This window comes from Leptodactylus fuscus, chromosome 2 (assembly GCF_031893055.1).
Source record: "Leptodactylus fuscus isolate aLepFus1 chromosome 2, aLepFus1.hap2, whole genome shotgun sequence".
NCBI classification, from domain to species: domain Eukaryota; kingdom Metazoa; phylum Chordata; class Amphibia; order Anura; family Leptodactylidae; genus Leptodactylus; species Leptodactylus fuscus.
This window is the reverse complement of record NC_134266.1, coordinates 259,037,195-259,050,121: the sequence shown is the minus strand read 5'-3', so window position 1 is coordinate 259,050,121 and position 12,927 is coordinate 259,037,195. Positions and strand designations below refer to the sequence as shown.

At 41.8% G+C, this 12,927-nt stretch overlaps 1 protein-coding gene across 1 annotated transcript in view; it reads right to left on the bottom strand.

The window, feature by feature from the left end:
• Positions 1 to 12,927, bottom strand: part of TRPC6 (transient receptor potential cation channel subfamily C member 6) — a 103,630-nt gene that overhangs the window by 25,585 nt on the left and 65,118 nt on the right. Inside the window, exons 6-8 of the mRNA XM_075266119.1 lie at positions 6,613 to 6,846; positions 2,564 to 2,828; positions 700 to 895 (exon numbers count right to left, since the gene is read on the bottom strand). Of these exons, the coding sequence (XP_075122220.1) occupies positions 700 to 895; positions 2,564 to 2,828; positions 6,613 to 6,846 (695 nt within the window). The remainder of the gene's footprint in view (positions 1 to 699; positions 896 to 2,563; positions 2,829 to 6,612; positions 6,847 to 12,927) is intronic.

Genomic DNA, 12,927 nt, shown 5'->3' with positions numbered 1-12,927 from the left:
TGTGTGCCGACTGCTTCCATTCATTCCTACGGGACCGCAGCGGAGCCTTCACACTGAGTATACACTCCCCTTAGAATGAGCGGAGCGTATACTCAGTGTGAAGGCTAACATTGTTAGCTTTTCCCACAATGCTTGGCCAGCAGCAAAGCATTGTGGGAAATAATCACCAATCTCGATCCCACCTAAAAAGATCGTGTTCGGAATTCCGATTGCGATCGTGAAATTTTCTCGATCGCTGATCGGAATCCGATCTTTTCCGAACACGATTGATCAACCCTAGTACTTATTCATACAGCAGTGTGAAACGTATTTTAAAGACAATGATAAGGAATATGTCTATTCACATGTCGTTTTATTGATGGACCTTCTAACCCGTATGTCAAAAAAAGGGACAGAATAGAACGGTTGTGTGAATAAGGCCTTACTTTAGCTCACCTCTATGGGGCTTACGATCCATTCTGTTCTCATGGCAGGGATCAGGACAGGACCTTCAATATAATAATCCAAGCCATCGGTACAGAATGGATCGGAAGCCCCCCCTAGAGGTGAATGCATCACAAAAAACAGGTGACCTCAGTAACCCAGTCTACCAAGCCCCAAAGGGATTGCAGTTTATAAAATCCACTACTACTACTACTGGTAACCAGTTATTAATGAGAGGATTATTACATATACAGCTTTCCGAGCAGCCGCGCTTACCTCAATCTCTTGGAAGGAGCTGTTGATCATGGCGATCAGCATGTTTAATAGGACAATGACCATGGTAACATTGTACACCCCATACAGGACGTAGCCAATATTTTCTATAAATTTGTGTCCATAGTTGATGACGACCGACTTGACTTCAGAAAGTCCAAATATAGCCCAGAATAAAGTCTTAAAACTTTCTTCAACTCTTAAAAGAAGAAGAGAAATAGAGAATCTTTATCTTTGTGGAAAATCAGCAATGTTCAACCAACAATTCTTTATGGGTTGTGGTCACAATAAGGGTTATATTACAATGTCATGAGGTTTGGAACCACATCCTGCAATAGATTTTTCGCTCTACAGATGTAGCAGAGCTGAGCCTCCGATTTAACTCTTTGGGGATGCAGTCGCTGTGTGTTTTGGTTACAATATGTGCAAAGGAAAAAACTTAAAGAACCAGAAAAAAAAAAAAAAAATTATTTTTTTCTAAATATAAGAGTTTTTGATATATTATTTAAAAAAATTCCATTTTATCTATATTTTTTTAAAAAATGACATCCTGCAATTTTCACTCTAGCCACTAAGCTTAATAATAGACTGATACTTGCTAATTCTCTTCAGACAAGATTACAATAAAAGATAACACCCCTATAGAGAACACCACTGACCCATCACTGCATCCACTACTGACAGTAGATAATATCAAAGCGTATCTATACCGCTCCCCTACACAGAACACGTCTAGAAAACTTTTTACATAGACCTTAATGAACTGGCTCCAGACTATTGCTGCCTATGGCCATGAGACTGCTGTAAAGCATATCACTAAATGCTGTTAACAGAGCAGGGGAGAAGCTCAGACAAGATGGCTGCCCTATAATTATTGTGAGAAGGTGACAGCCAGTCTGCTGGAATCATGGTATATCTCCCCCAGGTTCTAACATATGTGTGGTCCAGTGCGGGTCTTGTGTAGGCCTCAGCCCAGGTGTGGGTCCTGGGCTTGTTACTTGGCCATAAAAGGCTGAAGATCCTGCACTTCAGGGCAGATCCTGTGAGTGAAAGGAGGCGCCTGGGTCTGTCTTGACAAAACTGAGAGTCTGGTGAGACCATACTGAGCTATTTTGTTTGTTTGTGTGGTTGGTAGTAGGCCATATGTATAGTTAGCTTCATACCGTTTAGTTAGTGCTCGGACGAGCAGGGTTTTGTTTGATGTTTTTGCCTGAAGTTAAGGTTGTATTTTAAGTTGCTAATTTTGTACCTGACGTGAAGGTTTATTTATTTTTCTCTTTTTCTAAATAAACTTGTAGTGCTCCAGATTTTGTGTACTGAGCTACCCTCCCCACATCATGTACAGAAAATAGAATAAAAAAATTATACAATCAGAAAATAAAAACATATTAGAAAACATTGCCCTTTCAATTCATGTTATAACAATCCCTATGTAGTCCAGATGTTTCCACCTGTAAATTTCAAGTATTGCAGTTTCTTACAATACAAATTCAGTACACTATGGCAGCAAAATAATACTCAGTACACTATGGCAACAAAATAATACTAGCTGCAGATCACAACACAACCAGCAGGTGGCCACGTATAGACACATAGAGCATAAACAACTCCCAACGGAGTATCGCGAAATCATGTATTTTTCAATGCTGGTCATCTAGTGCTCCTCATCTCAGGATATACCAAGCCAAAAGCCAAAGGTAAGGAAGGACACATCTATAGCTCCACCTAGTGGTGGATGACTGCAGCCAGAATATTATCATTCATCAATCCAGAAAAACAGAGTTGCCCTAGGTTCAAATATAACATTGTCAGATAAGATATGAAGGTCTATGACAAGCACATTGTAATAAATTTGACAAACCCTTACGTGGTGAAGGCGTCATTCTGCTTGGCTCCGAGATAATAAGAATAGAGGTTAAACATTCCGATCATGAAGGCCACAAACACCATGATAAAGATCACCATGAACTTGAATATGTCCTTCACCGTCCTTCCCAGGGATATCTGCAAAGGGCCAAAGCTTTCATTGGCTGGTAGAATATAGGCAATCCGGGAGAAGCTCAGGACTACAGCTATCGCGTACAGGCCCTCCGAGATGATCTGGGGATCTGACGGCAGCCATTTTATTCTGGCTAGAAGAAAGAATGACAAGAATGAGATAAGACATAATACACCTTCTGACGCATGTCTGACATCTCATCCAACCTATACCCTGTAACCTTGAAATATCCGTATCCAAATAGGTTCCTCTTCCATTTGGAGGAGTTATTCTGGTTTGGCTTTATTCCCAGATCATGACACTAGGTTTCAGGAAAACCAGGCATTGATCTATAGGGTGTTACCTTCCAGAAGGTGGAGCTAGAGCAAGTTTTCCTTTTCCAATAAGGAGGACTTATTCCTTTCTAAGAATGATTAAAATGATATACAGTATATTTGTAAGAGCAATTTATGACGTGCAGTAATTATATACCAATGTGTTTTATTGTTACCCATGTGCAACATGTTGCATAAATCTAGGATAAAGTCTAATTTTTGGTGGTTTTTAATCCAGATTATAATGCGTGGAGTGGTTCGTGACTGGATACTACAGTAGAATCTTACTATTACTGGTAACATCAATATGGAATCCATACAGGGGCCTAACCAGCAAGTGACTGACAAAGGGAGCATATGTCAGAATTGATAGCTCCTCCCTTCCACATGGGGGCGGTGACACTATACAGCTCCTCCAACCCGCCCATGAGCACCGCAGCATTAATAAACCAATGATTGTGATCCAATGGATGCTTCATTGCATTTCTTTCCTTATAATGATAGGATGTAAGGCTGAAGACTTATTGGTCCTTCCTGCCCCAGGAGACGGGGTGTTTCGACCATGAAGACGGCTTCATGCTCTATTGGTTAACCAGCCCTGATGGCATATTAGACAGTTGCCCAGGATCCAACCCTTGAAGACTAAATTAGACATACAGTATACGGTCGTATTAGGTGACCACTTTATGGTGAGATCATTTAAATGCTATATGGCGGTATTATTGGTTGGCGATGGAGGACAGTATTTGAGTATAATTAGTTGGGTATGTATTATCCTCCAAAGCCATTTGTAGGAGTAATCGGAAATGTGTGTGCTGCTTAGGACCACTAAGCTGAGATGGTAAATAAGGACTGAATGGCAGCACAATCTAAACTCTGTGCGGCATCTGTAATTAAACACTGATTGCGGAATTAATTGAGCACCACATGCAGGTATTTAATGATTAATGGATGTCAGAATCAATTAACTTGTGTATGGCATTAACTGAACCCATTGAGCACTAAATAGCGGCATTAATACGGCTTGAAATGGCGGTAGATGAGCACCAAATGACTGCATTAACTGAGCTGTGTGTGGTGGCATTGAATGAGCACTATAGCGGGGTATTAGCTGAGCACCTTATGGCAGGATTGAGCATTATATTGGGACATCTTATGAATCTACAGCTGAATCCCTGACTCTGAGTAATATACAGGGGCATAACAAAGGACCCATAGGTTCTGGGGCAAAGGATTAATTAGGCCCCCGCACAACTTCTCCTTAAGACCTGCTCCTATCTATTAGTAGCATTTACGATTCCCAGATCGCCATGAAGACTTCATCCCATATTTTGGGAATCTGAAAGGTTGCGATGTATAGCAAGGACGCAACGACAAGACAACACCCCAAACTTGGGGTGCAACTACATTTTTGAGTTCCATAATGGTCTAAAATAACTTCAATATGGATGTTGGGGTCCCTCAGTGATGACCACAAGGGCCCCAGAACAGTACGATAAACCATTTATGTTACGAGCTCCAGTATTTGGTGCAATGTAACCCTCTAGTATCTGGATTGTCCTCCGTATACACATTGTAGCACATTTTGCCTCCTTGCTTCATAATTTATTTGTATTCAGAAAGGATTTTCGTGGATTCACAATCAAATTGATTGCCTTTGAAATAACATAAAATAACCCAAAACCGACTGACAGCGAGAGACAGTAAAGGAAAGATGAGACGTCTTTCAAGTCTCTTTATGATTTTCAGCTACTGTTCCGCGGATGGAGTCTGGAATAATAGAGGCCGATGCTTATTTACTGCAAACAATAAGGAAGTCCCAAGCAATCAGCCAGACAAAGGAGAAGATCCATTCAAGTATGGAAGAGTATAGAAATATATGAGTATATAAGACTACACAAGTATATATAAGTATACAAGAATATATAAGACTATAAAGGGTTTAGAAGACTATACAAATATATAAGAGTATACAAGTATGGAAGAGTATAGAAATATATAAGAATATAGAAGTATATACAAGAATATAAGACTCTACGAGTATATAAGAATACACAAGTATATAAGGCTACTAGAGATGAGCGAACAGTAAAATGTTCGAGGTTCGATGTTCGTTTCGAGTAGAGCCTCAATATTCAACTACTCGAATCGAATATCGAACCCTATTATAGTCTATGGGGGGAAAATGCTCATTTCAGGGGTAGGCAACATTCGATCAAATTATACTTACCAAGTCCACGAGTGAGGGTCGGGCTGGATCCTCCGAGAAGTCTTCTCCTTGCAGCGTCCCCGTGGCATCTTCCGGCTCTGAATTCACACTGCCAGGCATCACACTACAAGCCGGACATGCACAGTCGGCTCTGCCCAGGCCCAATGCCTGGCAGAGTGAATTCAGAGCCGGAAGACGCCGCGGGGAAGCTGCACGGAGAAGACTTCTAAAGGTAGGAGAAGAACCAGCGTTGATTGGCCGACTGTATAGCATTCTGCCAATCAACGCTGGTTCTGCATCGAACTTTTACATTCGAGCAGCGAGTGGTACTCGATCGAGTACGAGTATTTCAAATACCGTAGTATTCAATCGAATACCTACTCGATCAAGTACTACTCGCTCATCTCTAAAGGCTACATAAGACTGTTCAAGTATATAACACTATACAAGTATATAGAAGTATATTAGACTATATAAGTATATAAAAGTATATAAGAGTTTAGAAGTATAAAATTATGTAAGATTATGACCAAAATTTAACAGGCAAAAGAGGATTTGGTGCTCGTGCTATATAATGGTGTGCCCCATCCTTGAGCATAGGACACTTCAATATACAGTAATGTGCAAAAGTTTTAGGTATGTGTGGAACAAATGCAAAGTAGGAATAATTCCAGATATAGAAGGGCTACTATTTTATTTTTGTCAATTAATAAAATCTTGTAAATGAAAAAACAGAGAAATCTAAATTCCATCAATATATGGTGTGATATTTGCCTTCCATCAGTTCTTCTCAGTACTTGCAGACAGTTTTTAACAGGGAGGTTGTTCCCGCTGCCATCTTGGAGAACTAAACACAGATCTGTGGATGTAATCTTGCTCCAATCCTTCTGTCTCTTCACGTCATCCCAGACAAACTGGATGATGTTGAGATCAGGGCTCTGCGGGGGCCGGATCATCACTTCCAGGACTCCTCCTCCAAAGGGCAAAGGTCACATATTGATGGGATTTGCATTTCTCATTTCTGGTTTGGCCTCTACACAATGAATGGCGCTGTTGCTTCCTGCTCCATCCTCTGTGTATCAGCTTTCCAGAACAGCTGATTGGTAGGGGTCTCTTATCTCAGACCCCCGCCAATCTGATATGGATGACCTATCCTTAGGATAGATCATCAATATGTGTAGCCCTTTAAAGTGAGTCTATCAGATCCAAAATACCTTCATTGAATATCTCTGCATTGTTTCATTGGTTTGTTACTGCTCCTATAGGCCCCTACTCATCCCTATTCTTGATTTTGAAGGTATTTTAGACCTGATAGACCCCCAGTCAATTGTGATCGAGACGGGTGCACATCGTAGATTGTTAGTAAAATGAATAATACGTTGCAGTCTACTCACCCAGTGTGTAGTATTTTATTTCAGGGGGCAGCGTGGCACTTGTCACGTCCTTGATGTTCTCATCATCATCAACATAGTTCTGTGCCCGGGACGCGTGCCAAAAAGCCATGAACCTAGCAATAAATGACGCGGCAAAGATGGCCAACATCCCGAAATCCAGGATATTCCATAGCTCAAACATGTACTCCCTGGGCCCTTGTGACCAAATTTCTTTACATTCGGACCAGATCATGCCTGCGGGAAATCACAATAACATCCTGCAATTAATGTCAGACACTTAGAAAGCGGCTCGGATACTAAACATAGCCCTAGGAACAGATGTCGGCCTAGTCTGTTTCCAGAGGATGCAAATCATTTGGGATAGGCCCGCGTATAAGTGGAGATGGACGCGTAAATATTAGGATTATTGCCGGAGATACTTGGAAGTGACATTAGTATAACTGCAATGAAGAGACAATAAAACGCACGTACAAGACATAACCAATGTTTATACTTATAATCTATCCTGACGTGGATACAGTTCTGAAGACATTGACGCACAACAAGTCCGAAGATCTCACCAAGCCACCCTACATTTACGGTACTGGTGGTCGGTCCTTAATATAAACTAGCTTCGATCCATGATGTTGAACACAAAAAGGGATTGGAAATAAGTTGGCATGGTGCGCCCCTTTAAATGACCAGGATCTAACAGGCCTTGGTGAACTGGAGAACCCAAGAACTTTTCTCAACAAACTTGACCGTTACAACCTCCACAGAGGCAACGAGTGTGGTAGTTATTGGACAAAACAAGGTTATAGGAGGCAACGGGTCGGCTTGAACTTGTGACACTTTGTCGAAATGTGCAACGCAGTGTTGGCTCTTGTACTTTAGCATGACCTCAGTCTTAGACTTAGAGCAGCTCAGGGTTAGCTCAGCAACCTAGTCTCTCTTGGTTATATCTGCTCTCTCATGGTCACCTCTGCTTAGCAGGAAAACACTGTTGATACATAATTTGGCGCTGATTTTGAGGCAGATTTTGCTCACCTTCTCCATTTCCATGGAGTTCCTTTGTGCCCATAGTAATAACGCCCATCTTGTATGTAACATAATGATGCTTCCTTTGGTTTCCCGCATAGTTGAATGGCCCCTTAAGAGTATAATGCTCCCTTAGTGGCCCCCACACAGTAGTCAGAGGGTGAACGATGGAGAAGGGGCTTACAACCTCCTGTCCCACCATTATACAACTGTATCTGTGTCCTGAGGATGGAGTTGAAACTGAGACATGGCAGAACAGTTGACAGGGGCTACCACTGCACCATTTGCCCCATGGTTAAAGCGGCCATCTAGGATCTATGTGAAGGCTAAATTTTCCATCCCAATTGTAAAACTTTTTGCTATTGCTGCTGCATGCATTTGGGGAAGGCCTTACCAGATTCCAAGGAACCCCAGGATACCAGAGAACCATGGCAAGGAATCACTGCGCCCTAAACTGCTCACAGATACAGGATTTTTCACTTAATATGGTTGCACATTCTGTTGTCAATTTTTGCAAAACTGGCTGCACTTCTCATGTGTTCCCAGATTTTATATTTTGAGTGTAAATCCTCTGAAATAATGCATCAGATCCGTGTATTTGCACTGCGCGTCCTGACACCATTTAACACAACCTGCTATTAGTTGACAAGCGCATTAAGTAAGGGTCACGGTACAGAAGTGAGGGGACGGTCAAGCGACTTCACTTTCGTTTAGGAGGATACAATTTTCTATGGAAATGCCACATCTCTGGCAGCCGCCGGCACCCTCCGTTCTGACATGACATAGCCCTCTATCCCTTGGTGTTATTTGTCGGATAGATCCGCTGACACATGATATAAACCTCCGACTCCTGTCAATGTTCCGCCAGGGCTTTTAACTGATGATCTGTGGCAAATAGCATCAAAGGAGAAGGACCTTAGAGGAAGTCTGACCATTAATCAAAAACTTATTTCTATTTATAACATCACTTAGTCAAGATATGTCCAGCAAAGACACCCTTGATCTACTTTCCATGTTACTATAAGGACACTATAAGCACAGAATTGAAGGAGTTGTCCAGTTCGAAATGGAAGCAAAGTGGAATTTTTTTTCCAAACGTGCTCACAATGGGTTAAAAACAAAACACAAGTAGTACTCACCACCTCCCTGATCTCTCACCAGTCCCATTCTGATGCCTACCGAGTTCCCGCTGGTCTCTGCTTGCTGGTTCCTTCTTGACACATGGGAAAATCCAATGTTGATTTGGGACAAGAAAGCAAAGACCAACAGGGACCCATTAGTGATAAGCCCTTTAACCCATAAGTGACTGATGTATAGGCTTCCCATAGCGGTCACTAGTTATGTCGAAGCAACTGATTTTCTAAATCATCTGCAGTGTAATAGTATGGGGTCTCCCACATTCTCAGAAGTGGGTGCCCAACTGTGTACTCACTGCTTGGCACCTGCTCCTAATGCCCAGGATCAGTGGTTGAACGTTTCAGCCCTTATATCCCGCGGTCAATAGCCAGCACACTTTTTCAGAGACTGTTTGCAACTGCCAAGCTGGTTGCCTCTTGTAACCCTTAGGACCCATGCACACGAGCTTGTCCTTCCAAAATGGGCCTGAGTTTGCAGTGGAATGCACTTGGATGGATTCACGTCTGTGGGGACTTCTGGTCCATTCCATGCCAACACAGAAGATTATAGAACAGGTCCTATCCTGCTCCAGGTCATCGGAACAGAATGGAAAGGCTGCCAGACTCCAGAAGGTTTGGCAGAGAATAATCCCAATACTATGAGGATTTTCGTCTTTAGGGCCTCAATAAGCAGTGCACCACTATTAGTCGCCTTTGCACATACTTGCAATAATATTAAGAAAGAGGCTTATAACATCATGCATGTTTTCCTGAGATTACAGTTTGAGGTGCCAGCATAGAGGAAAGGCGAAAAAAACATCTAGAGGCCAAAAATGCAGATAAAGGAAGGCTATTTACATAAATTGCACATGATGGATATATGGAAGGAAATAAGCAAAGAAATAGTTAGGAGGAGAAGCTGGAGAATGTCTTGGACCTTCTGAGTTACAAGGTTGATTGATATTTGGAGTTAAAATCCTGCAAAGTACAAATTGTTTATCCACAAGGAGACCGGATTGTCAACCCCATTGATCATACAGTAATCTGCTTTATCTTTCAAAGAGAGAGCAATTGTGTTCCACACAACCAAGAAAGTAAAAATAAAACATTAAAGGGATATTTCCATCTTAGCTACTTCTGGTTTATGGACAGGACAGAAATATTTTATATATGCAGGTTCCAATATTGAGATGATGTGTGTGCAGGTCTTGTTATTGTAGAAGGACCTATACAGGTAATGTCACATGACCATAAATGTGCAGGTTCTGTTACTGTAGAAAGACCCATTGAGATAAGGTCACATGACCATACATGTGCAGGTTCTGTTACTGTTGAAGGACCCATACAGATACAGTCACATGACCACATATGTGCAGGTTCTAATTCTGCTGTCAGCTGTCACCAAACAAGAGGAAGATGAGACTCCACGGACTGTTATACCCCAAATCAGCCACCCCCCCCCCATACTCTCCCCCTCGAATCCAACTCCCCCCCCCACACACACTTCACTAGCTTTGGCAATGCCAAATATCCATTCGACGTGCCAATAAAGCCTATTTGATTTGATTTGAACAAACATTGAGTAATGGTATATTCTGAAGGTGCCTGGGATGTGTAATAGTTTAGGGAATCTGGTCAGGTTTGTGAGTTTAAGGGGTCTGGTCTTGGTTCTAAATTGTTTTAAGTCTCTGGGTCTGTATTCAGAAGATCCAGTCCAAAGTCTGTATTTAAGACGGTCTTATGTGAGATTTGTATTTAGTGGATGTGGTTTGTATTTGTTTAGGAGGTCTGGGATCTACAGTCACTGAGGGAGTCTGGCTGGGGGTCCGTAGTTATTCAAGGAGTCTGGTTTGTTCCATCATACATATTCGGGAACACTCTGTTCAGAACCCATCTCCATAAGCTTGGGGAGGGCAGTGGCCCTAAGTCTGGTGGATTTCATTTGTCAATGTATTATATAGATGACCATTCATCTGAATGTGAAAACAAGGAGCTGATCAGATCAAACTCATGGCCACTGTCACTGGAACGTGGACCACTCCCAAGGGTGTTATCTAGCCAGCCACCTTGGTCTTGTCCCAGATCGGGGATCAGGTCTGTGCTGCAGGGAGACCACCAGGTCACTAACTTTCAGAGTGGTCCCAGTGTAGATGGCAGCTAACCCAGGACCAGACATACTCCGATACGAAGCACCAGAGGATCAGGCAAAGATCATCAAGTACAGGCCAAAGATCATTGGCAGGCAGCAAGGTCGTAAACAAGCCAAAGGGTCAGGACAAGGTCAAGGACAGATGGAGATCTCATTTGGGTAGAAAGCAGGACAAGATCACGATCAATAGTCAATCACAGAATCTTTAGCTGCCATGGCTGTCAGATTGAGGGGGGTATATGTAACGAGAGAACCCTTTTATCATATGGATCCTATACGTAGGCCATGAGAGGTTCCATTGTAAGGGAGTTTTTATACTTCATTGACTCGAAGAATTTTCACCATTTTTTACTGAACCGTACAACCCGAAGCATTGACTTCTTTCCTGAGCTAGAAGGTTTTCTTGATCTCAGCTGACATAACAATGACCTTTTAATAGACGTTCCATTTACTTAAGGTGACAGGTGATATTTCAACAAGATAAAACATGTGAACTGGGAAAACCTAGCAAGATATAATTGTACAATTTTCAAAAAGTTTTAGCGGAGGATTGTACTTTCTATCGTTCCATGTAATGTAGTCCTGGGGCAATAACACCACCCTCGCCAAGCAAGGAGATGACATCGTAGTCCGATCCAATCACAGGATGGCCCGTTTCTTCTGGTATGAATGGAGCAGCGGTCAAGAATGTGAGCAGATTTTCCATTCTTCTGTATGGGACTTCCAAAGACCCCCTTAGCTACTCATATAATAGATGATGTTCTCATATCGAGTTAAACGTCCGTACCATCTAGATACCAGTTTACTTCTACTTCTGTTTTATGAGCCTCTGCAGACAATGAGGGATACGTGATCTCACAAGACGTACTTATCAGATGTTACCCGGCGTTTGGTATTCAGACCACAGACTGTAATAACCAGTTATGGTTCTGGGTGCATGACTCCATCTGTTTTCTCATTACGGGGAATGAGACATTGGAAAAATCGCTGTTATTTACAATTCAATTCTATTTATAAGGCGGTAGTGTTACTGAGAGGCGCAGCTCATATATAATATGACAGAGCTAATAGTCTTTCTTACTTGGGTTTATCCTCATTAATGTTCTGCTACAGATTCTGATCTTCTAGGTTACTAATGAGTGACGGCTACAATGTGACTGCACTGTGTATTTATTAGTTGTGGCCCAGTCTGTCTTATGGATGTTGCAAATGTAGCTTTGCAGCAGATTCAGATGTGATAGACATTCATATTCCAGGGTCAGACTGGCCTCTCCAGCAGAAGGTCAAGGTGATTTTGGAGACAATCACTACTGGTATGAGGTACATGTTCCTTGGCTGAAATCTTACACAACTCAAAGCAGGCATAAGAGACAAATCAGTTCTACTGCTGGAATCCTTGTGAGAAGACTAAGAAACTCTTAGTGAATATGTGTGTGCCCTGAAGCCTAGGAGATTTGTTTGGTATTATATCTTTTCTATTTTTTTCTATTCCCTTTTATTTTATTGTATTGTATTATGCTTTGTAACTGTATTTGTTTGTCACCCACTAATATATATTTCTGTATACGGTATGTTAATCACTCGGGTTAATAAATATATAAAATTTAGAAAGCTCATTTCGTATTATCCTACGAGGCCCGGTCACACTCTGGGGGCGAGAGCGGAAAGTAAGGAAGAAGGATGATCGCCAGGTGTGGCAGAATGGCTTTGACAGGGCGATATCCTTCACACCAAGTCAGAACTAAAATCCATGAGAATACTGATCTGGGCGCTGTCACAGGCTATTACTGGTAGCTAGGAGCCTGATAGTATCAAGCACCAATAATTTCACCGTTTGTCTTCCTTGTGTTAATAATCCACTGTTTTAGCACTGGAGCTGCATACACAAAACAGATTGAAGAAACTGAAACCATTTTCAAAGCTACCTCATGTATTATTTTACAATATAAATGGTTGCTAAACCATTTATAAATGGGCGCAGAGTATTGTATTATTTACTTCAGGGCGCACAGTATAATGTATGATTTATTTCAG